Raw genomic sequence first — 23754 nt, 5'->3', positions numbered from 1 at the left:
CCAATTAAAACCTTTCTCAGAATTCTAAAATAATAATCCTGTTAATTCAGAAAACAAAGCAATTTTCTTTTTTCTCCCTCAGCGGATTCCCCCTGTGTTTCCAGTCTGTGTGCTGAGTTAAGCTAACCAGCTGCTACTTTTACCAAACAGACAAGAGAGTGGTATTGATTCTCAATGCAAGCGAGAAAGCAAACCAATATGTCAAACTTTTCCCTCAACCATCATTACCAGAAAAGAGATGGATCCGTCTGTATCTGTTGTTTCCAAACCGATTATCACATGTTATAGAGTCTACCTTTTAAATACTGTTTTGTTGTGTCTTGTGCATGTTGCGTTATCTTTTATACTAAACAATGTTCAGGTGTGCTTTGTTGTTTCATTTGCGAGACTCCATGCTTAACAGATATTTATCTGTGATCATTATTGAAGTAAGATTAAAGTCACAACAACAAAGGGATTCATTTGGTAGAGTCACCTCCTTGCTGCACATAATTAAGTTTACACTGCACACCGCAGCCTCACAGCGTGGGGAGACTATTTACAGGCAGAGGCTTCGCTGCTGCTCCTCCTCCTCTTCCTCTTCTTTTTATCCTTCTGGCTCTTCTCCTCCTTTCACTCTTGCTCTTTGTCCTCTCCGGGGTTGATAACACAACACTAAATTCTCGTCGCCAAGGTTGCCAGTGACATCCAGAGGGAAGTTTGTAAACATCTGATTTACCTGCAAGCAGACAGGTAAAGGGTTTCTTGCACTTTTTCTTTCCTTTTTTCTGTCTTGTGATGATGAGGGCTGTCAGGTTTGCAGAGAGAGGGATCACACATGCGATTACATCTACAGACAAATACAGAGCTGGCTTTTGCCATTTCAATTAGCTCATCAGAACAGGCAGATAAGTGCGGTTATGTATCATTGTCATATATTCCACTCTGGCCTCTTTACGCACCCTTTCATCTGTGCTTTGCCTGCCTGTTTCTGTCTTACTCCTGATGTACCACCACCACCCCCTCCTCCCCCTCCTCCTCCTCTGTCTCTCCCCTCTTGTTTTTCCTGTCTACTGAACAGAGACATGTTGATATGAGGCCCGCTTGCACGGCCACAAGGGAACAAGTCTCTGGTGCTTTTGATCAGCTGCAAGATCAGACATGTCCACGGCTCCCCCGTGTACACTCCAGTGACTGATCATGCAGTATAATGGGCAGGCACAGACAAACTAACGATGCACACCCACACATATTCTCTCTGCAGAACATATAAGCATGAGCACACACACACGCATACATACATGCATACAAACACACACGCGGCACATGTGTTGGCTCTGCTCACAGTGGGGTGGCTTGTTTGCTGGACACAAGGGAGCGAGAGCGAGAGAGATGGCGTGTGTGATTTCCCCTTTCTTGCCCTCTTTTTTTTTTTGCCTTTGACAGTAAGATGGATGATTGCAATCACAGGAGCCATCAGTGAGACAGAGTGGAGGTCTATGGGGCAGTGAGACACAGCCATGGGAAACCAGCCGTCAGATTACTGCACCGCGCTGCCATGGGAACACTGCACTGTTTATTTGTCTGGGGGTTTTGTTGTTTCATATGCATTTTCCTCTCTCTCCTCCCCCCCTCTGTGCGGGCCTTTTTGATGTACAGAGCCTGGAAGTTTCATTATAAAATATGTGTAGGGACAGAGAGGGAGAGCGTTTATGTTTCACAACATAGTAAGCCTACTGTAAGTCAATATGTCTCTTCAAACCAGGATAAATGTGACAGATTTCATAGTGATTAGACTGGTCTCTTTGATCCCTGGAGAGAATGAGAGGCAGACTTTTCTTTCCCCAGTCAACGGATGTTTTTAAGAGAAACATCTGTTGCTGTATAAATGAGATTAGTGTGTCTCTCGCCAGGGGCCATGTAGGTTATGAATGGCACTGTTACTACAGAGGGGGTCTGGAAGAGAGCTGAGAAGGATCTTTGTAATAAGCTGTAGCTGGTAGTTAAAGGGTTTAAATCAAATTAAATTGGCTCAGATTCTGGGTATTCATCAGCGCTCACCTTCAACTTGTTCGACGGCTTCGCCACCACCGGTACCTTTGAATCACTGTCTCATATTGATACATCCAATATTTCACCTTGTTGCCAAGCAACAACTCACCTCACCCTCTGTAAACTTGTCAGCCCGTGACACGAGGTGATATTTCATCCTGCATGAGAGCAACAAGAGAAGAAGAATTACCGGTCCCATCTCTTTGACTTTGAATTAACTGTGATCTTTATTTCACTGACCAAGATAAGCATTGTCTGCATCCTGGAACTTTGGTAGTGATTTACGTTTTTTGTAGGCCTACTGTGCATGTGCGATTGATAAAGTCCTGTGAGAGGCACCACAAGCCACAGAGCCATTTCTGTGGTGTCTGTGCAGACTGTGAAGAGAATCACACATTCAATCCTCCCCCAAGGACTCCTGTTGCTTCTAGGTCAAATATCTTGAATGTGTTTCCTCGGGGTCAGCTCCAGACAAAAGACAGAAAAACGCAGGTAAAGCTGTGAGTAAAAACTGTACAGAGATGATGCACACCGCACCGACTCACTTTCACATGATACTTTGTGTGTCATAACTGGCTTTTCTCTGTATTTTTTTGGTGAATGCTCAAATTTAATACAGAAAATTAAGACTATGTTGCACACACCAAGATTATAGTTTACTGTTTTCTTGTGTGAAATGTTTTTATTCACCAATTTCTTCAATCCAAGAAACGTTTTTCCTTTGGGAGACAATAAAAGCAATGTTGAACTTTAAACTTGACTGAACCAAATGAATTTCACTTAAAACAATAACACAAACCAAACTAAAAACAAATATTTCAATAGTAATTCAGGTTCCCTGTCAAAGCCAAGTTACAGTTGTAGTGTAGTATACAAGAAATAATATAGTAAAACCCATCTACTAAGATAATACAATTAATCTATTTCATTAACCTTCATGTAACTACATTTTCAGCACTGTGCATGAAAAATATAAACACAAAACTCATAATAGACAAAGAAGCAAATAGATAAAATTGCAAATATATAAATCGGATGATTGACTGCACGATATTTACTATCAATTGGCCTGTATAACTAACCAGAAATGTCATTAAAATGGCAAGCAATAGGTAGTAATAGCACGTCAATGAGTGCAATAAACACAAGTATAGATATCCGCCTCTTACTATCATGTGAATCTTCTTTGTGATCAGATGAGCTCTTAAGAAACAATAAGAGGAATTCCCCTCCTTTATTTACTACTAGGTCAACTGTCCAGACAATAGAGACTGTGCTGTATATGTGCTTCCCACGGTAGAAAGGTAATTTACTTAGAATGAGGACATGTCGAACAAGCTCCAGGTCATGTAGCGGATCTATATTTGAGAGTATAAAGAGTGATTTCACTCACAGTAACTCGATATGCTTATAACTCCCTCGTGTCCATGAATGGGATTATGACAGGGATGAGGGGTCTGGCTGTTCTGGCCGTCTGAAAGCATTATTGCTGATAGACGTCAGTGGTTTCAACAGCTGCTGAGGCATCAGCTCATTATAGGGAGCCACAGTATTCACTGCCCTTGTGCCTGCAGGAAATGTCTCATTTGACAGTGTAAAGTGTTAATTCTGTGTCAGGGCACTAACTCAGAGGTGTAAATGTATATGATCCACATCACAGCTTCTGATTCTTATCAAGTGACTCTTGAAGCGCACATGTGCTCCTCCTCTTTCCCTCTCAAGGGTTCTCTCCCCTATTGCTGTAGCCTATAGTTATGACAATATATAAGAGATAGCAAATACATCCATAAAATGAGAATGGCAGTGTAAATAGCAACGTTTGATGAAACAGTAGAGGGTGTGTGTGTGTGTTAGTACAGCTGTCTTGCTCTCTAACAAGTCATGGTAGAAGTATGAACAGCACTGAAAAGACAAGGTTTGGGGTCTAACAACCCGTAAAAAGTTGTTCGGGGTTGTGTTGCAATCAAACGTTCAATAATGTGCAGACACAAAGCATTGCTCGGGGTGCTATTTTGGTTCTTGCGTCGCTACTACAACACAAGCATCAACCATGTTAACAGCTGATAGCAGATCAGATCCAGGGTGATTAACATGATTTAGTGCGAACCCCTCGGAGCGATCAACAGGAAGGTATTTGTAACCCTCTGAGATATTGAGATAACTCTCAATAACGATTCATGTCTGGAGATGTTTTTGCGTCCCTGAATCAAACACACACATGTTCACATACCTCAAACCTCAATCAATTTACCATACCTGTCTTTTTGTGTTTTAATCAGCTATCCAAATCATAATTTATTGATATCACTGACGTCCTCTTTTCAAAACAATGTGTTTCATTCACCTTTCAAGCCCTGGTTTACATTTCACTTCCTTGTAAAAAGGTAAAGATGTAAAACTTGCATGAGATAATGTATCACAGTTAACAATCAACTTCTAGTCAGCATGATACTAAAGTTGAAAGGATTATGGAATTATTAATTGACCAACAGAAACATTGTTTGCTGTGATGAATCATCTGACGTCTTGTCTTCGCAAGCTCATTTTCTTACTGTAATGCAATCAGTGGAGACCATGACAAACAATGTAAAAGTTAACTTGAGTGCAAAGTTCACGAGCAGCTGAAGATGAGAGTCCACTTTAATTGAACTATGAATAAAAATAATTTTACTCTGATAAGACAAAACACAATCAAAATTGTGTAATTCTCAATGACCACATAAATTAAATAAAATCAACAGTCTCACAAACAACCATGGTTGCTGATAATTGAATGTCTGTTGTAAACTTTTGGCTGCTGGTGGTCAGGTGAGCAGTTCTCTCAGTTCAGTTAATGCCTGAGATGATTTTCACGAGTGAAACCATCGTGTCAAGTCTTGGACCACATCGGTCCGGCCTCTGGTCCTCCTCACCGCCCTGCAGGCCGTACAGTAGTGGTGAGCCCAGAAGCTGGGCTGGTACACACTGTAACTCCCCCTCCAGTCCAGGTGCCGCCTCAGCTGGGCCGGGTTGTGCCTCAGCATCAGCAGGTACCGGGCCAGCCCTCGCACTGTGGAGAAGTCGTCCACGTGGATGAAGGCCTCAGGGGGCAGGAAGCGCTCATAGTTCTTCCTGGATGGACCCAGGACCACTGGGACAGCACCGGCCTGCACCGCGTTCCACAGCTTCTCCGTGATGTAGTCGGTGTGCTGGGAGTTCTCCAGCGACAGGTAGAACTGGTACCGTCCCACCAGCCGCACCACGCTGCCGCCGCCGCTGTCCTCCGGTACCGGCCGGCCCGAGCGCCCGAACACATCCACCTGTACGTACCGCCGGAGCTGGTAGTAGAGGGACACGCGCGCATGGGACTCCGACCAGTTGCTGATGACCCAGGCCAGGAGGCGGGGCCGGAGGAGGTGTGAGCGCGAGGGTGCGCGGAGCGGTTGCGCAAAGCGGTTCTGGAGACCCTTGGTTCCGTGTTCACGGTGGACTAGATATCCGTACGGCAGGAAAATATCTGAGTCCGTCCGGTAGGTCATCGTGAGGTTGAAATAGTCCTCAAAGAGCCACAGTCTGTGTGTGTGCGTGGGGGACTCGTAGTTCATCCATATCCACTTTTGTGCGCGTGGCCGCGGTTCCGGTGGCAGCTCAGCCGCGCCGGTGGCAACGTCGCGGTGGTGAATAATCACAGCGTCAGCCCGCGGGTACGCGCTCCCTTCGTCGGTGAGCGTGCACCCGCCAATCTGAAAGAGCTCAAAGCAGTCCGGAAGTTTGCGGTACCGACCGAACGGATGCGTCCAAATCAGGAGCGTCACCTCGCTGTTGTCCTCAGCGAAAGACGGTTCTAGTGCGAGCGGGTCCGGTAAGTAGAGCAGGCAGACTCCCACGAGGAGCAGGAAACCGACGGCGGCCACGCACACGTAGGAGCAGGTCTTTCTGAAGACAAGCAGGCCCACGCCACCTTTCTGCTCCCTGTCTGCCCGCTGAGCTGTGGTCGTGGAGCGGCCCGCTGCTCCCATCGACGCCCTTCACTCTGCAGCCCCCGCCCCCCCTCCCCTAAGTCCAGAAACCTCTACAGAGTCAGTGTCTTTGTCCAGAACGTAGGCCAGCAGACTCGGCCTAACTACTTCAAACTTTCTCAGGAAATGTAGCTAGAAGACATAAACCATTGCAGCCTGCGGACACACCTTAGGGTCCTGTAGTTGGACGGTCCTGCTTTACACGTCATTGTGCCGGGTGAGATAAGGAGTGCAGATAACATTAGGTCAGATAGTCTGACAATGGAGCCACTAGTAGCTACGCGACAAGCTTCTCCGTCGCATTGTTGTCCTACCTGCTCTCCTCAACAGAGTCAAATAAAACATTTGCACTCGCGCTGTTTGCTCTCAAGCATTTTGACGTGGCAGCGTTAGTCCGGGTTCTTGTTACCGGTGAATGGGGCTTTTGTGCGGCCGGCCTGCCTCCCTGGGTAAACAGCAGGGCGCGGCGTCCTGCTGATGATGGGAGCAGAGGTGATTTTTGTGAAGCACAAGGCATATTTTTCATTTAGCTTGTAAATCACTCTGAAGCATAGACTGTTATTTTAAGGTTGAGATATAGGGTTTGGAGAATATACAACACTGGAGCCTAATTTTAGAGGGATAGCGATATTAAATTAATTAGTGAATAATCCCTCGTATCTCATTGCCTAATGACTCATCATTTTGTACTTGTCAAGATAATAAAGCATGTAAGAAGCCCCTCAACCATCCATTTGTCCCCATATAAACGTGTTACACGTGTCCTCCACCACTAGGTGTCTCCCTACACAAGCACAAGGCCACCCTGAGCAGCATGTGCTGTGTACTGACATTGGGATTTGGGATGTTCAATTTAACCAATGAATAAACATTTCAACTGGAAATTAGACAGGCAGCAGCGAGGCTTTGAAAAGGTTTGTCTTGAATGTTTTATTTATTAGATATGACCCAGCATTGCAACACCAGCTAACTTAATAAATGACTCACAGTTTTAATTTGTTGATCTAACAACAAATACAGGAATAATAAAAACACAAGTCTCCAGATAATGACACATTACTCTCTGTGAAAAAGGGATCAACTGTCCAGGTTGTTGATGTGTGAGCGCCTTCTGATCAAAACTCATGAAAAAATGATGAGGCGGCGGGGTTGGAAATCCTGCACTGTGTGTTGTGTCTGATCTCTGGTGGGCAGGAAGAACACGGCGTGGCTGGGACAACATTATTCCTCCCCACAGACACAGAGCATGTCATGAAGTCTGAGTGGGGGAAAAAAAATGGCAGACAAGGAGGAGTGGGAGGAGATGAAGCAAGAAGCATGGGTGTCTCCACTGGGTCCTCCTCCTTCCTGTTACATCCATTCACTTTTCTTCACCGTGGAGCAAGAAAAAAAATCTCTTTGTGTGTCTGTGTGCGTGCATATATGTGTGACTAGTTATCCCCATAAGAGGTTTTGTATTCTTCCTGCATTATTTATCCTCCCTTTCATCTGAACAGTTCTATTTTCAGCCATCATTTAATGCCCTGCCCGGGGTTATCTTGTGTTGGGAAGAAACGCAGCAACCTCATAAGTTATGGAGACATGGTGAGGCTCAAGCATTATACACACATGTATGTCTTTCCACAGAAATCGCAGAGGTGGCTGAGGTCGGGAAGTGACACATGGGAATGGGTTTTGTTTGTCTTCTTTCAGTTTTGTTTATTCAAATCCGGTTTTTTTTTTTTAGTCAGCACAAAACCAAGCGAATGTTGCTGGAAATATGCTATAATTAAAGTTGCACTGATTGGTGATATGGAGACATTTTGTTCCGCTCAAAGTACAGCCAGCGTCGCGCAGAAAGCTTGGCATTTATGTGCTCCAGTTTTTTTGCATCTCTCTAGAAAATAACTTTCTTTTATTTGTTTTTGCATACCTTAAGTCTCCACAGAGTGATCAATATCTCGTCTTTCTCGGTTCGATGTGGGACATCCCGGGTCATTTTATATGAACAGTGTCAGCCATCTTTAAAGGAATAGGGGATGAAACTTCACCTTTTAGTGGTATTATAGGTAAAAAAAACTACACTTTTTCTCTAGCTTTGTACATTCTCCAAGCCCTTGTTTACTGCTACCTTCCTGTTAGTCAGAGAGGCTACCACTGTGTATTGGTATGTGTTTGTGTGAATCATACCAGCTCAGAGTGAAGCATTCAGGTTTTTGATGGGACCCCCAGGTCTTCACTCATCTTCCCTATTGATTTTCTCTTGCTTTCCTCTCTGCTCTCCCAGGGGATGGGATGTCTCAATTGGTCCCGGACCGGAGAAGGGGAGCGTGAGCGATAGACAAACAGATAGAAGTAGAGGGAAAGAGAGAGAGGAGGAAGCAGAAGGAGGGGCCTGCGAGCTCCCTGATCACAGAGGCCCTTGCTGACCCCTGACCGTGATCATGACCTCGGAGGTTACCCCAGAGGTTAGAGGTTGTGTGAAAGTGCCACCGCGGCGATTCACTCCACTGCTGGGTGATGATGATCTTATGCAGCCTCCCCAGCCTGTCTGACATGATCAGTGTTGCTCTCTGCCTGCAGCTCCCAAGGGCCACGCATCCATCTCTAACCCGGCCACACAGGGCCCGCTAAAAGCACCTTGCAGGCAGAGTCAATGAGCGGGAGGAGAAGCGACACAAAGAGAGAAAAAGTGGGAAAGATAAAGGACAGAATGGCTGTTTTATTTTCTACCCTGTAGCACTGTCGACAATATTGGATCGAGTTGTATAATGGCACCGACACAAAAAATGTGTGTTTACTTCTCTGTGTTTAAACTTTAACCAAATGTACATGAACTGATGAGGCTTTTTCAGAGGCTAAATCTGTGGGCATCAACATGTTCCTGCTGCTGTCCTTGTCAAGAACAATTTAGGCTGTTTTATTCCCCCCTGCTCTCTAATTGTAACATAAAATGTAATAAAAAGACAAGCGAGGGAAAAAAACCCTCTTAAGTCATTCATGCCAGGCGTGCATGAGCGTCTGTAGCAGGAACATGATAATTTGTAGGTGGATTGATAACTCCGACTCTTACTTGTTCTGACTAACACCGTGTACCCCCTGCTGCTTCAAAGTAATCCAGAGCCGAGTGAAGCTTCTGTCAAATCCTTGTGGAGATACTGTGTGCTGAAATTCTGAGCGTTTGAGAAGAGCGCCTGGCAGTGCAAAATCAACTGATTTGTCATGTTCACAGTGAAGTCTGTATTTAGATAATTTTATATAAAGAAATACGGATATCACTGGTAGTCGAATGTGAAGCAGAATTAAACTAAAAGTCAAAGATCTCAGGTCACATTATAGAATCAGACTATGGTGTCAAAGAAGAGAAAATGTTTTGTCCTTAATGTGTTTTACGTTTCATTGTATGATGAATTTTGAGGCTGCACTTTAGAGTGCAATGTCTTCTATTTTCTGATGATTTATGTTGGACGGACGATTATAAACAATGTGAACTGTTTTTAAAAAGGGAAAATGTTTCCTTTGTTTGTTGTCTAATATTAATGGAAGAAGTTATATTCTTGTTTCACCACTGCAGCAGTGTTTTTGGTGTCTTGTGGGCTGGGCACTTGTATGTCCATGACACAATAAATAACAGAGTAACTATCCCCTGACAGTATTTAAAACTTTAATTATTGTGTTATCCAAAGAATAAAGTTAAAAGTCAACATTGTTAAATAGACATAAAAAGAATCTCAACACAAAGACCATGTATTTTGGAGTCACTTTCGGACGTTATTAGTTAATGATAAAATATTGTTGAATACTTTTAATTTCAAGGTAATATCAGCCCCATAAAAATAGATGTTCCTTTTCGTTGTGTGTTTTCTTTGTGTAGGGTATGTCTATATAAATAATAGACACACTGCAATGCTACTAAGCCTGTAGGGATTAACTCAGACCTGTATTTCTGGTTTGGCTTAATGATAGGTGCATCACAAGTCATGTTGGCCCGGCCAAGGAAACACTGATTAACATGGCAGAAAGGGAAAAAACGAGAGGATTTAACACAGGATTCATGGGTTCATATGCAGTATTTTGTCTGAAAAGTATTCATTATTTATCTCATAGTACAGACCAGTTGCTCATATATTTTTTGTATAGAGAATCACGATAAAGAAGTCATAGTATCGCCTTTAAAGCAGCTCTTGCTATGTTATTAAGAGTAATACACGGAAATTTTATTAAAGGCACGTGACTGGGGGTCATGGCCAGTCTTTAATTCGCTTTAACATGTTTATAAATGAAGTATGAAATAAGGCAAAAGCCATTGAGGTGACACGTCAGTTGAGCACTGAGCACCATTCATAGTGCTGAAGGAGGGAGACACAAACAGCTTCAAATCAAATCAAGTAATGACCTGAAAGTCAAGCTCATTCAAAGCACAAAAATGCCCACCGTTGTGCAGTGAAAGAGCCGTGATTATCTATGGCAAATTCTTGTGTTATTTATAGTGAATGCAATTAAAGTGCAATGACTGAAGAAATGAAAATGATTGTTGAGAAAAAAAACGATATAAAATATTTATTTAAGAAGGCTGTACCCTTTGAGCATTAAAGAAAAAAAACAACAACTCCAAAGCCTGAATGCAGGCGTTGATTTTTCCCCCCACACAGCCAAGGCCCCACAACACACTCGACAAGTCACATTTGAGAACCCACAAAATGCTAAAAATAAATAAAACAACGCACAAACCAGATGTGTTGCCCTGATAAACTTGAGCAGCTCGACTCCGGTTTGCAGAGCAACTGGAGGCTGCAGCTGAGGCGTGGTGTGTTTGAAGGTGCTCAAACGGCACAGTTTGACGCAGGAATTTAGGGCACTCCATACAGACATACAGTGTAATTAGAAATTCTTTGTACATCCACAAGCTTCGGGGGGGTCAGAGGACATGGTCAGCAGTGGTGACGCCTCGGGAGCAGCCAGGGATCAGTGTGTGTTGCTCAAGGTCACTTCAACAACAGAGATGTATGCGTACTGACACTAACCACTGGGCTGCCCTGCTGTGGCAATGATTTGACTGGATTAACAACACAACAATCTTAGTTGATTAACTAATCTGATTAATATATATGTAGCAAAAGAATGCCTTTAAGGAGTATACCAGGCTTATTTTCATATTCATATTCTAGTGAACTGAGAAGAGCATGAACTTGGAAATAAGTCCACTCCATCTTTTACTCCTTCTTAAATGGCCAAGTTCAGCAGGTTCTCAGCAGCCCTGCTTTGTCCTATATGCTGAGTGTGTGCACTAGATGCACCATGTGAATCAGGAATAACATGAATACACCTATCATGAAACTCAAGTTATTGTGGTTCGTTTGTGTTATTGATTAGAGTTGAATGTTTTATTTGAACAATTTAGAAATTAGATTATATTTCCAGCAGTCCTAATCAATGATTTACATTTTTATTTTTTATATTTTTATTTCAATTGCCCTTCAACACATCCTTAATGGAACAAAACAAAAAGCCTTTCACTGGGATTACTCAACAAAACAACAAATACAATGTGGTATTCATGAATTAAATTCAAGTTTTTAAATTATTATTAATACAGCTGTAACAGAAAATTGACTGTTAGTTTGAGCATATGTCCAACATGGGAAAAGAAATCCTAACAATCGACTTTTTATTTCTAAATCTGACAGCCATGCAGCTTTTGGAGGAGCAATGATTACATGTCGGTCTACATTATATCCTTGCACAACTCCACACAGCTCAGAGGACACATTGCTCCTGAATGCTCTCCTGGTGGGATTTTTTTTTTCTTTTTTTTTTTTTTAGATATGGCTTCCAAGTAGCCTCCTGGCATTATTTTTGTATGATCTTTGCTCTCCATAAAGCAGAGAGATCACACAAACTACAACATCCAACGTGGACTCGTCTGGCGCTCACAATTTCGTGTGTTTCAAGGTAAATAACATGAAGAGTAATTTAATGTCAATTCGCTTATTTACCTGTAATATTTGGATGTTGATAAAAAGCTATTTAAGCAATTATAATGGCGTTATTAAGGCAACACTCCTGTGAGCCGACTCCGTTCCGTACACCAGCTGTTACCCGGCGGAGCGGTGGGAGTGATCCGGTCCTGGTGTTCCGGCCGCCCGGTCCTCTCCACTGAACTCCAACCCCCGCGCTCTCTATCAGCATCTCATTCCTGTTTCAATATGTCTCAAGATGGCGGCCAATGCAGGATCGATGTTTCAATATTGGAAGCGCTTTGACTTACAACAACTACAGGTCAGTTCAAGCCCCGTTTAACTCGCTTTTCCTCTCCTCTCTTCGGCTGTCTCGTCTCCCTTCGGCCGCTGTGTTTCGTGTTTTTTTCCGCGGTCGTCTTGTAGGTGTTTCGGAAGAGAATTCAAGACCTCTTCCTCACATTGATGAAAGTGGCTCTCTCGCTGATCAGAAATTGATCCTCTTTGTTCAATTCAACATCGATCGGACACTGCAACTGGGCAAAGCCGGGGCGACGCCGCGGGGATGCGCCGAAATAAAAACAAAACGGCGGGGCTTTGGCGAGAAGCTCTCGGTCGGCTACCTTTTATTGCGTGTTCTTCAACTTTTACCGGAGCGAGTAGCCGTAGTTAGCCCGACGCTTAGCCGCTGGAAGGTTGGATAATTTGGGGGAAAAAATAAGTGCGACTCATTATACGGTGGCGCTGTGGTGACACCGACCAGCAGCTCAGACACACGCACACGGAGCCGCTTTGCGTGTGTTTTTCTGCCTTTCTCTCTCAAATTTGTAAGTTTAGTTGGACGCGAATGAAAACATTGGAAACCTTATCGGCTAACGGTTTCGGAGCAGTTTATATTGAAGTCGTGTCCGTGATTATGGTTCAATGTAGATCAACTCGGCCGTGTTTTTCTCTCGGTTTCCCCTGACTGCAATTATACACTGTGAGGCTTCTCACTGTGAGGCTTTTTTTTTTTTTTTTTTTTTACACAGACATTGCCACGTCTGTGGAAGTGGACGGGACGGGACAGTGTTTTGTTGACGCGATGCAATTAATATAAAAAGATAGTAGAAATATGAACGAGCGTGACCTTGTTGATTATGATGAACTCCAGAAATGTCCCAGCCTCACGCACGCCACTAATCTCGGCGTGCACGAGAGGAGATCCACGGCACAGTGGAGGATATGAGGGGAATATTTGGGCCTATTCAGTGTGTGTGAATATGACCAGTGTATATTAGAGCGTGTTTGACCTATCACAAGACATGTAGACAATGGCACTGTTGTGTTTCTCCCGTGGCATTTAACGTGCATTGCTGAATTTCAAATCACAAATGATGAATATTAGTGGCCCAGTCGACGTCGTCATTAACATAAGATTGCATTAATGTAGGCTGGCCCCAATTGTTCATACATGATGTTGTACATGGCGCAGGCTTGGGATTTAAACTTTTATTTAGGTCATGATGCCCCTATGACTGTGGAGACAAAAGGACAGTGAACAAGTCTTCCCAGCGGGCTTTGTGTTGCACTTATGCCACATCATCAAGGCTTCACTTCTCCTATTTATTTGATCCTGGTTGGTCCTCCTACTCGTGCCCCCTTGTTCATGCATTATGTAAAAAACAAAGAAAGAAAAAATTGCTGCTTTCTCTTTTCTTTGCTCACAATCTATCTCACACCCCCAGCCCCCAATCTTCCTCTCCCTCACCCCCTCCCCTCCTTTTTAATTTTTTTTCCCCCCTCTCTCTCTTCTTTGGCCCTTCACCCTGCTTTCACCCATTTCGCCCCGTCTGAACTGTCGTGTGTGTGTGTGAGAATTTGTCTGAGATTGGTCTTTTTCGTGGATTGACTGCCAGCACGGACAGTGAAGGCACTGCCAGCAGCCAGGACATGAAAAATGCATCGCATAAGTTTGTGATAAGGCCCTGGGTAATTATGGCAAAGGCCCCTATCACAAGTGATTAGTCAGGACAGTGAATCTGAGCGTGTGCAAAAAGCCTGGCGGTTGGCAGGCCTGTCTGCAGGATAGGAATCAGTTGGAGCTTGTGTGTGTGTGTGTGTGTGTGTGTGTGTGTGTGTGTGCGCACAGAACTGCTCAGAACATTCACTGTCTATTATTGATGACATCTTATTTACTCTCCCTCCCACTGAGAGGCTCCTAGAGGAAAGCCTTCAGAGAAGAACTGGTTTTTCTTATCTGTTTTCTGAGGATAATGCCGGGTTAGTATGATATGATCATGATCTACACACATGGCCTTGTTAGCCAATTGCTTTCTCGTTTTGCTTCCTCCTTGTGATCCAATGGACAGTGTAGAATTCAGTCTTTTTTTTTTTTTTTTTGTCGGGGGCGAAGCACCAGTGAAGTAATGTTTTCCTTTCTTTTTTATCTTTTTTTTTTTTATTATTTTTTATTTTTTTTGTTCCGTTTGATGATGAAAATCCAACCCAACCTAGATGTCTGTAGCTTTGAGCCATCATAGCGTCGACTCCTCAGGCTCCGACTGCTGATGTTCATTAAAATCCTATTTGATCAGCGAGTCACAATCCCTGTGTGAGAAACTAGCTAGGTGGTTGTTACAGGACAGAGAATGCTTTGAAACAGCACAGCGAGCTGTTAACTTGTCTTTTCTGCATTACCCCCCCCATACACACACACACACACACACACACACACACACACACACACCACCACCACTACAAACACAAATGGGTGCAACAGTGATGCTTTTAGCAAGGTCTCACACACTTGCAAAATGGATCAGCGATTCAAGAGATGATGGCAAGGTGACAGTGAATTACAGATGGAGGAGGTTTTAACATCTGTAATCCCTGTCCGTCCATTACAGAGTTGAGTTTCTTTAGAGGGGATCATCACTCTTCTCTCCCGTTGTTTTTTCCCTTTTTTTTTTTTTTTTTTGACCCAGTCAAGCAGTTTGCTGGAACATTGTGTCTCTACTTGAGAGATTGCGCTTCATTACAGGCCGGCCTTTTAAAAGATATGAGCGAATGGCTGAGCCTAAACCTAGCCTATAGTTTATATTTTTCTGTGTAAGCTCTGGAAATTAAGAACAGACCTTTCTGCTGTACACAATCCCCAATTTAGGCCTAATAGCCTACATCTCACCTCGTAACATTTCCTGGAACAAAGCACCCTCGAGCCATTTTGAAAAATAGTTCACTTTGTTAGTATACAGCTAAATAGTGACTTATGTGAAAACGCATCTAGACCTCGTTCTTATTCACCACCTCCTTAATGGGCAAATTTAGGAAAAAGGTTTTTTTTTTTTGGTAAGCTGAACCCAGAGCTGTGGTCAGTGGCAACCTGAGTGGTTTAAATCTCTCAGCGACTTGCCCGCTGTTGTCTGGAGGAGTTTTAGTGTTAATTTATGAGCTGGTTGTCTGAACTCACTGGTGGGATATTTTTACCCCTCTGTTGCTGCACAGGCTGGGGGAGCACAGAGGAAGGGGCATCACGTCATGCTTTTACTGTAGCCAACCGCTTCTCTGCCCGGTGACAAAACCTGGCATTGGGACTGAGGTTTCACTGTGTGTCGGTGGGTGGTGAGCGACTAAGCATGAGTCAGAGTACGGGACGAGTGCATGTCAGGTCTTTTGGTCTGCCCTCGGTCTACTTTGGTCAGGGCTATGTCATCCCACTTTCTAAGACGTCCCAGTGTATCCTCATGGACGACAGAGGAATGTGGGAAAAAAAAAAAAAAAAAAAAGAAGAAACTTTTCTTCATCTACCTTATCGGTGGCTAATTCTCACTGGAGGCCCCCTACTCCCCAATTCCTCAGCGATTTATTGTACGTCACACTCGGGGCTCAGTTTCCTCGCCCTCTCTCTGCTTTTAGGAGTGCCTACACTACACGCAGTTTATCCCATTTAATACATAAAAAAAGTAAATGCGTTTTTAGTCTCGAGTTAACCAGAATATTTCATTAAAACATTTCTTCCCCTGCATTGTAAAATATATTTTGACCAATGTCATCCGATGTTTGAAGAAAAGATAAAAAGCACTTAACGGAAGTCTAAAAATAGGGCTATCCAAACAGATGGAGTCAGCAGCTAATGCAGGCTTTTTGTGAAAGTGTGTGAAAAAGGACACGTTTCCTTATAAAAGCTGAAGGTGTGGAGGTCTCTGCTCAGGATAAAAATATCACATCAATGTGTTTTTCTTTCCACAATTTGTCATTTTATATTCGGCAGCACTGAAACATTTAACATGCTGCGTTTCATTTGAACCACCTGTCGTTCCGACGGTCGGAATGTTAATATGAAATGCAAATAAATAATAATTTCGTCCCTCTTTGTACAGAGTAGAAATGCCTTATAATTAAGGGTGTAATACTTTTTTTTTTTTTTTACTCCAAGGAAACAGTTTTTTGTTTTTATTTAATTCGTAAATTGAAAATACTTATATTGTATACCGAGATGGCCTGAAAAAGCTGGACCAACCTTACCGACAGTAGAGTTACTGTTCATTGACTTTAATGTGTTCTTACACTATGAAACCAATCCTCACAACACATCTCACCACAGACTTCGAGGCAAATTTAATTAGCAGTATTCCTTCACAGGCCGATCGTAGACATCACAATATGTAAGAAGGGCCTACAGCGGATGTGAAATACCTGCGACTGCCCTAACTCTTTAACTTTTTAACTTTGTCTGCTACTCTGAAACATATTGAGATACTTTTCAGTTTGAGTACACAAGTTAATCCCTATGAAGAAGCCATAACAGTTTGAGATGCAAGTTCTATACATCGGGGACGATTAATTATCGCCCAATAATGGGAAATGTATTATTCCGATAAAGAAATTATACCCAATAAATTATGCCAGGTATGCCAATAACTACAAAGAAGAAGAAGAAGAAACGCAGCATGCTGACTTAGAGAGCCAAACATGTCGTTGCCGGTGTGGATGTTTTTCACTGTTTCAGAGGAAGACACCATGATTGCAAATGGCAATACAAAGAAATAAAATGGCAATAGGAAGAAATAGTTATGGAATATTCAACCCTCTTTCTTTTGCACACTACAGGTGTGTATAAACTACAGATTGTGAACTTCTTTTTATCTGTTTTCTATAAGCAGGTAATCATCGGTTATTGGTTTCTGTAGAAAAAAATCCATAGACACCCCCCCCCCCCCCCAAACAACCAGTAACAAGAGCATAAGGGGCCGTTTCCAGAGACCTATTCTCAAGTGGCAGGCATTATTTACAGACCCACTTGGCGTCTCTCACCTACGGCATCATAGAGTTTCAACGTATCTCGTGACAGAAGCATCCATTATTCTGCTGATCTGTATTCCAGCAGAGAGAGCTCGGCCTTCAGTGACTGGACACTTCTTTTCAGGCTCACATTGGAGCGTACGGCTGTTTCCACTTGTAAGTTTTGGGGATAATGCCCACTTTATTTAAAACTTGAGCGTACACTTGAAACCGCGTCTCCGAGGCCAATCTAATTTTGTGTAGTCTATTATTCATCTTGTAATACTAAGCCTGCGATTTTCAGTAAACACAAATCTTTTTTTTGCTAAGGGGGGGGGGAAAGATGTCCATTGTTGTCTATAGTTGGTTGGTAAAGGAAGAAGTGGGCTTAGATCCAGTCTCATACGAGCAATAAAACACACACTAACACTCTTTTGTTCTTATCTTTTTGATCGTCTGCCACATGTTTTCTGCTATCTCACCTCCATCAAGGTGCTCTAGTTTAAAAATGCCAGCTTTTTATTAAATAGTCAATAAGTGTTGGTTTTCATAGGAATGTGATCTACAAATAATTAAACTTTATTGGTCACACGGTGTAATAAAGTTAGGCTGCAGCTATCCATGTTTAGAGCTGCAACTTATTATTGATTAATCTGCAAATTATCTTCTCAATAATTGTCTCCTAAAACTAAAAGATAGTCGGTTTATAAAAGATATAAAATGCAGAAAAGCACAACTGAGCAGTTGGAACCCAATGACTTGTTTTTACTAGAAAAACAGCTCAATCGATTGTAAAAATAGTTGCTGATTAATCTTCTGTCATTTATTACATTTTTCAGTAATACATCATTCTCTCCTGTATTTTCCACACTCCAGAGTCATTTCTCACACGCAGTACATGAGGATTAGAGTTAAGAGAGGAAACCTAAGAAATGTGTGGTGAGAATAACTTTGAATAATGACAACTCTGGTGAAAAATCGACTCGAAGCAGCCGAGGAAATCTGAGCTTTTTTTTTTTTTAAAAAAAAAAACCATTTGATTGGTTGGTAAGGTGCAGATTTCTGATGACCCAGCAAGTCGGGTCTGGGACGAGATTTGCAGTGTATTTTGGGGGGAGCTAAACAAGATGTTAACATGGAAACATAAACAGAGGCAATGGACCAGAAAACGAAACGGAGTCCCATTTCCACAAGGTACCACAATGTGATAATTTAGACCAACTGCAGACGGTCACACACTGGGAGCCAGTGTTCACAGCCTTTTTGACGGGTTTGGCTGAGCGCTCTGCTGAGTTTGAAGCTAATGCAGAGCTTCCATTTTGTTCAAACGTGTCCCTCCGCATACGCCGGCTAAAATGTGTTTCTGCAGCGAACACACTGTGGCCTTCAGCGTCTGTGGCCAAGCTATCGGTGAGCCAGTTGCCCTCCCTAATTTTAGTGTTGGTTATCAAGGAGCCTGGGCTAAATAAGGCCCGATTTGCAGACCTCATCCCACGCCAACCTATGATTCCAGTATCCGTGTCCCGTTAGATCATTGACCATAGGTATTGAATTCTAATAGGCCCATTGCTGTGTCCTAATGGCCTGAGTATTGAATTATGATATTGGCAAGGGCTGATGGCCTCCGGATTGAATTATGATATTGGTGTGCTGGAGGCTAATGGTTCTTGGCATTGAATTATGATATTGGTGCACTTTGACGGTGTAGGGATTGAATTATGATATGGCCTGCTATCTGCTAATAGCTCACTCTGTGTAATTTTCAATGTCAATCATGGCTTTAGTAGCGGGATCCATAGCCGGCCTTCAGGCCCAACCCATCAGTCACGTCAGATGGGAACAGCCTTCAACCTTTAGCCTCCGTTCTCACTCCAATTTCTGTTACTCTCTCTCTCTCGCTCTCTCTGTTCTCAAGGAGTTTGTGGTTTGCTACCGCAGGAATTTTAGGGTTTTGTGTGAACAATCAAAGATGAGCAGTTTGTTGTTTAATCCCCTCATTTAGCTTTGAATTAAGGGGAACAAATTGTCACCTGCCATCCTTCTATTGCGGTTCAATTTGTCCTATTGCCGTTTTTCTGTTAAAATAGGCCTAGTAGTTGTTATAACGATAAGATGATAAGTTTGATGGTTTAATGTGTGTGGATTTGGCATTTTCACACACCATTTTGTGTTATACGGCGCCCTAATGTCAAAGTGCTGGAATCGTAATGGCTCTGAATCTGAGCTGACTTTGTTTCCGTTAGTGTCCACACCTTTGCAGTGTTTATGTTGAGCTCATTCCCATTTTGGTAGTTTAAAACCACCAGAGCTGTGATGGTTTCTGCTGCCAGCTCACGAAGTAAATGGACGGCCTGCTTCTGTGTCAGCCCTCTAAAAATAACACAGGCTGGGTTCAGCAGAAAACTACCACCGATTATGATGATTCAAGTACCCTGTATTCACAGGTGTGTACAGTCGGACGCAGTTGGTTTATGCTTAACAAACTGTTCTCTGCGTTCAGTAAGATATTCTTTAGTTTTACGTCGTAGGTTGGCGAACTTTGTCCGGTCAGAGTACAGTGTACTCACTGAGGTGTAATCATTTAAGGAAAGACCATCTCTTATTTAGGTGTATTGAACCCAAACTATTGGTTTGCTTGATTTACTATGTTAAATTGTATTGGGGATCAGATTAAATGTTTTTTTGCCTGATGCAAGATTGCTAAACGTAGGACTGGTCTGTGTCTACCAGAACATGGTCAGCTCTCTAAAGAAACGTGACGGTCCTGTATCTGTTAAATTCATTGGATGTCCTCAGACGATACCGTAACCTTTGCCTGACATTTGACCTCAGCAGCTGTCAGACTGGAGCCAGGGTTCAGAGGTCAGGTCGGTGTGACCTGGGCTGTCTGACTAGTCTAACCTTTTAGAGCTAACAGATGAGGACTTTACCATCTGTCTAGGCTCCTTGAACTTGAACTTGTTTGGACGTGGAAAGAAAACAACTCAAGAAGGGAGAAAATGATCTCACAATATGCCCAAGCTGTTTCCTCCCCATACTTATGTATTTGTTTTATTTTTAAAGGATGACCAAATGCCAGGCCAGACGTTTCAAACTTTACTCTTTGTGAATAAATTGTGAGCTCCTGCTTGAGTGTCTGTAATTTTAAAAGCATTAAACTGGATGTATAGTGTTAATTAAACTCTGTAGCCTGCCGTTTCATTTTTAAAAAGTGAGAGTTGTTGAGGGAAGGGGGGAAGGGGAAGGGAATATGTGTTTAGTAGACACAGGCTCATCCGCTGACTGCTGTCTGACCCGGAGTTCAGCGGTATGGTTATTAATAGGCCCAGAGGCCTCAACTTCCAGGAGGCCCTCTGATCAGCTCCAGATGTGGAATGAGAGAGGACAATTGTACGTTAGCCTGTCCGTGTTTCACATGAAGCACAGAGTAGGAAGATAGGCATTTGGTGAGACTGATAAAGAGGAAGGGAGGGAGGGAGGGAGGGAGGGACGGAGGGACAGGAGACCTTTCCACAGCAGGAGCGTGTTTTGTGAGTCTTTGTTTTCACGTGTGTGTGTGTGTGTGTGTGTTTTTTTTTTTTTTTTTTTTCTTTTTCTTCGTTTATTACACTCTCTGCCCTCAGACCAAAAAGACCATAAAAACGTATGGCATCACCATGGTGACCATAATAACTACCTATAAAACAGCGTGTAAACTGTGAAATAAGACAAACAGACCAGAACAGACTCTGACTTGGCTGGCTGGCTGACTGAATGGCTGCCTTCCGCCATAAAACTATTTGAGAGCCAGACTGAAGGAATGCCTCGGAGGCTGCTGTGGCTGTCACGACACATGAAAGGATTAGGCTCTGTGTTTTATCTCCTCTTTATCTGATGGTAATGGATAAGCTGAGTGTAGCCTATCATCTGACGCTTGGGCCGGGTTTTTTTTTTTTGATGTTTTAGTAGGGTGACGGTTTGTCGAGTTGACCGCTCTGGTCTATTGATTGCTGTTTGATGGTTTTGATATGTAGGCTGCGTGGAACAGGTCAAGTCTTTTATGCAGCGGAGGCTCCAAATAGCTTTTAGCTGTCCTTCACTCCTCCCATTACTCCAGTGGTTCGTTTGATGTTGGGATCAATCAATAGAAAGAGCCTGAGCCCTTACACATGCTCTATCCTACTTCCCACTTAGCTCGATTCCTCTTCGCTCGCTGTGCAGGCCTTCTATCACATTCTCTCAATGCAGAATAAATGATATAATTACAAGCCATTACATAGCCTAATGCAAGCTAATTATTCTGTCATTACTGTAAGGATTAGCTATGCTCATTCTCTCTTTTCTCGCCATGTTTCTCTGCCTCTTCCGCTCAAAAAGTCGTGCGAGCGGAGCAGAAAAAACTCTTACTCATAAAGGCTGAGTAAGACTTAGCCCTGGGACACGCTCTGTTGACGTTGATCGTATAGACCATGGGTGTCAAACTCAGTCAGACGGCGAGGCCATGCTAGAAAAATAGTGACAGCATGTGTTGGACACATTAAAAGGGCCTAGCTATATCTAACCTAATGGGGCATTTTCATACATGCGTTTGATTAATGCGTAGAAGTCAACATGCTGCTTTTATAGGCTGTGGCACAACGCTTGCTGATGTGTCATCATCAGGCGTCTAGAAAATTACTGGATACAGCAGATAGACGAGGCTAAATTAAAATGTGGAAAAGGGCATCATGCAGAGCGGGGACTTAATGTACCAGAGGCACATGCATGCGAGTGATGCAGACCCCTTTTTCACCGTCCTGTCACTGTGACAATAGCATGAAGCTGCTTGTGGTCCTTAAATGGAAATCTAAGTGAATTACAACGAATCACATCTGAATTGAGAGCAGATCAAATCTAAACTAAATTGGGGCAACTTTGAACACGGCTCCATTATTGAGAGTCAAAGACTGTAGCCGGCATACGAGTGTAGGATGATGTGTGGATGTCTACAGCATTGCTTTAGGCTGCACCTGGGACCCTGTCATTATCCACCCACGGTTACTTGCATGTGCATTGGATGTCATATAAGCCAGTAACGGCGATGTCAATTGCTCGCCAGAGTCCTTGGGACCCAGGCTTGTGTCTGTGCTACAGGGCCTGGAGAGCTCCACTCTTCTTCCAGACTTGATTAATCCCTATCGCCCCTCTCCATGATCGCAGTTTCCATTTTTTAGTCCTGTATCTGTGCACTCATCCCCTCCCCAATCTCCTCTCACTGGCACAGAATGGCTTCCTAGCAGAATGGAGGCATTAATTCAGGGATGAGAGGTGTGATACTCTCTCTCTCCTTCTTTCCCTGGTTCTCTCTCTTTCTCTCTCTTTCTCTCTCTCTCTATCTGTGCTCTGTTTGTAATGCGTGGCCTTTATCGGAGCTGAAACAGCTCACTACCCTCTGATCCTATCTCAGATCTCAATATCCTAGCCGTTCCACCCTGTAAACGCAGGGATGAAAAATCTTGCCCTTTCACCACTGCATTACACCAGCACATCGCCATACCCCTCTCCTCCCATCACACCCTCTAAACCACTCACCCTGCATGACACAGGCCTCCAGCTAAATTCGAACTCTGCAAAATGAGACCAAGTGAGCTGCACTTCCTCCTCGCCAGAAACCATCTTAGTCTCATTATATTTGTATTTAGGCTCAGGCCTGGCCTCAGAAACCCCTTGTCAGACAATAGGTCGGGCAAAAATAATGACTCGCTCTCAGTGGGCTTCAGGAGAGTTGAGGCTTGGATGTTGGGGAGATAAAACAACAAACCGGTCTCTCGGCAGAGAAACACGGATCAATACAAACGAGGCTGTGGTGTAAAAAGCCTGTTTTTGATCCAGGCTTGCGTCAGCGTCTGTGAGGTGAGGTGAGTCTTGACAGCTCCTGTGCTGTTGGTAGATATGGATCTGTGTTCAAAAAAAGGAACAAAACGCTCAGGGACCACGAGCGTCTTGTTGGACTGTGGAGAGTGGTGGGCTGACCCCCGCCCCCAACCTGCTCGGCACACAAACATAGATCCACACACAGTTGCACACACAAAAGTGTTTAGACCTCAGTTGTCGCAGTGAAACTATTGTCTTAGCGTGCGGTTAACGAAACTTTGTGGCTTTGCCTCCAGTGGGCGAGAGGAAAAAGCTAAAAAAAAAAACGGAGATTCAGGAGGATATGACTTGCGTCTCCAAAACCTGTGTGGTTTGAGTGAAAAAAAGCATCTGCTGGCACTTTTAACATTCTGTACCCTGCAATCGCGATGTCAAAGGTAGGGAGGCAGACAGGCAGCCGGGATTGTAGTCTCTTATCTGCGCTGCTACTGCGCTGTGTTTTGAGGGGGCGTGCCTGTGATCTGTGATCATGTACCGTGTCGTTGTAGCAAAGCGTGGCTGTCGCTCCTGACTGAGCCGCCCGACCCCACGACTCCACCCCCACACAGTGGGTTCGGCATACAGAACAGTCAGCCACATAGGAGGTGGCACGCTGCGAGGGGAGAAGAAGAAGGCGGGGGGGGGGGGGGGGGGGG

General features: G+C 43.6%; 2 protein-coding genes across 7 annotated transcripts in view; one reads left to right on the top strand and one right to left on the bottom strand.

Annotated features, from left to right (window-relative positions):
* Positions 1 to 3669: 3669 nt before the first annotated feature.
* LOC116390843 (alpha-(1,3)-fucosyltransferase 4-like) lies at positions 3670 to 6029 on the bottom strand. The gene has a single exon (XM_031860956.1). It carries the CDS (start codon positions 6027 to 6029, stop codon positions 4881 to 4883), a length of 1149 nt encoding a protein of 382 aa, XP_031716816.1. The 3' UTR covers positions 3670 to 4880.
* A 6074-nt stretch (positions 6030 to 12103) lies between these two features.
* Positions 12104 to 23754, top strand: part of cux1b (cut-like homeobox 1b) — a 57392-nt gene continuing 45741 nt past the window's right edge. For 3 of the 6 annotated variants that reach the window (XM_031860552.1, XM_031860548.1, XM_031860546.1), the window contains exon 1: positions 12104 to 12287. In XM_031860552.1, the coding sequence (XP_031716412.1) occupies positions 12225 to 12287 (63 nt within the window). In that variant the 5' untranslated portion in view covers positions 12104 to 12224. The remainder of the gene's footprint in view (positions 12288 to 23754) is intronic. The other 3 variants (XM_031860551.1, XM_031860547.1, XM_031860549.1) reach the window with 2 other exon arrangements.

Source organism: Anarrhichthys ocellatus, unplaced genomic scaffold, assembly GCF_004355925.1.
Source record: "Anarrhichthys ocellatus isolate YVR2014 unplaced genomic scaffold, GSC_Weel_1.0 scaffold24, whole genome shotgun sequence".
Taxonomy (NCBI): domain Eukaryota; kingdom Metazoa; phylum Chordata; class Actinopteri; order Perciformes; family Anarhichadidae; genus Anarrhichthys; species Anarrhichthys ocellatus.
This window is presented reverse-complemented; position numbering and strand designations above follow the sequence as displayed.

Excerpts from the sequence above, each read along its gene's own strand:
- LOC116390843 (XM_031860956.1), bottom strand. The coding sequence starts at position 6,029 with ATGGGAGCAGCGGGCCGCTCCACGACCACAGCTCAGCGGGCAGACAGG.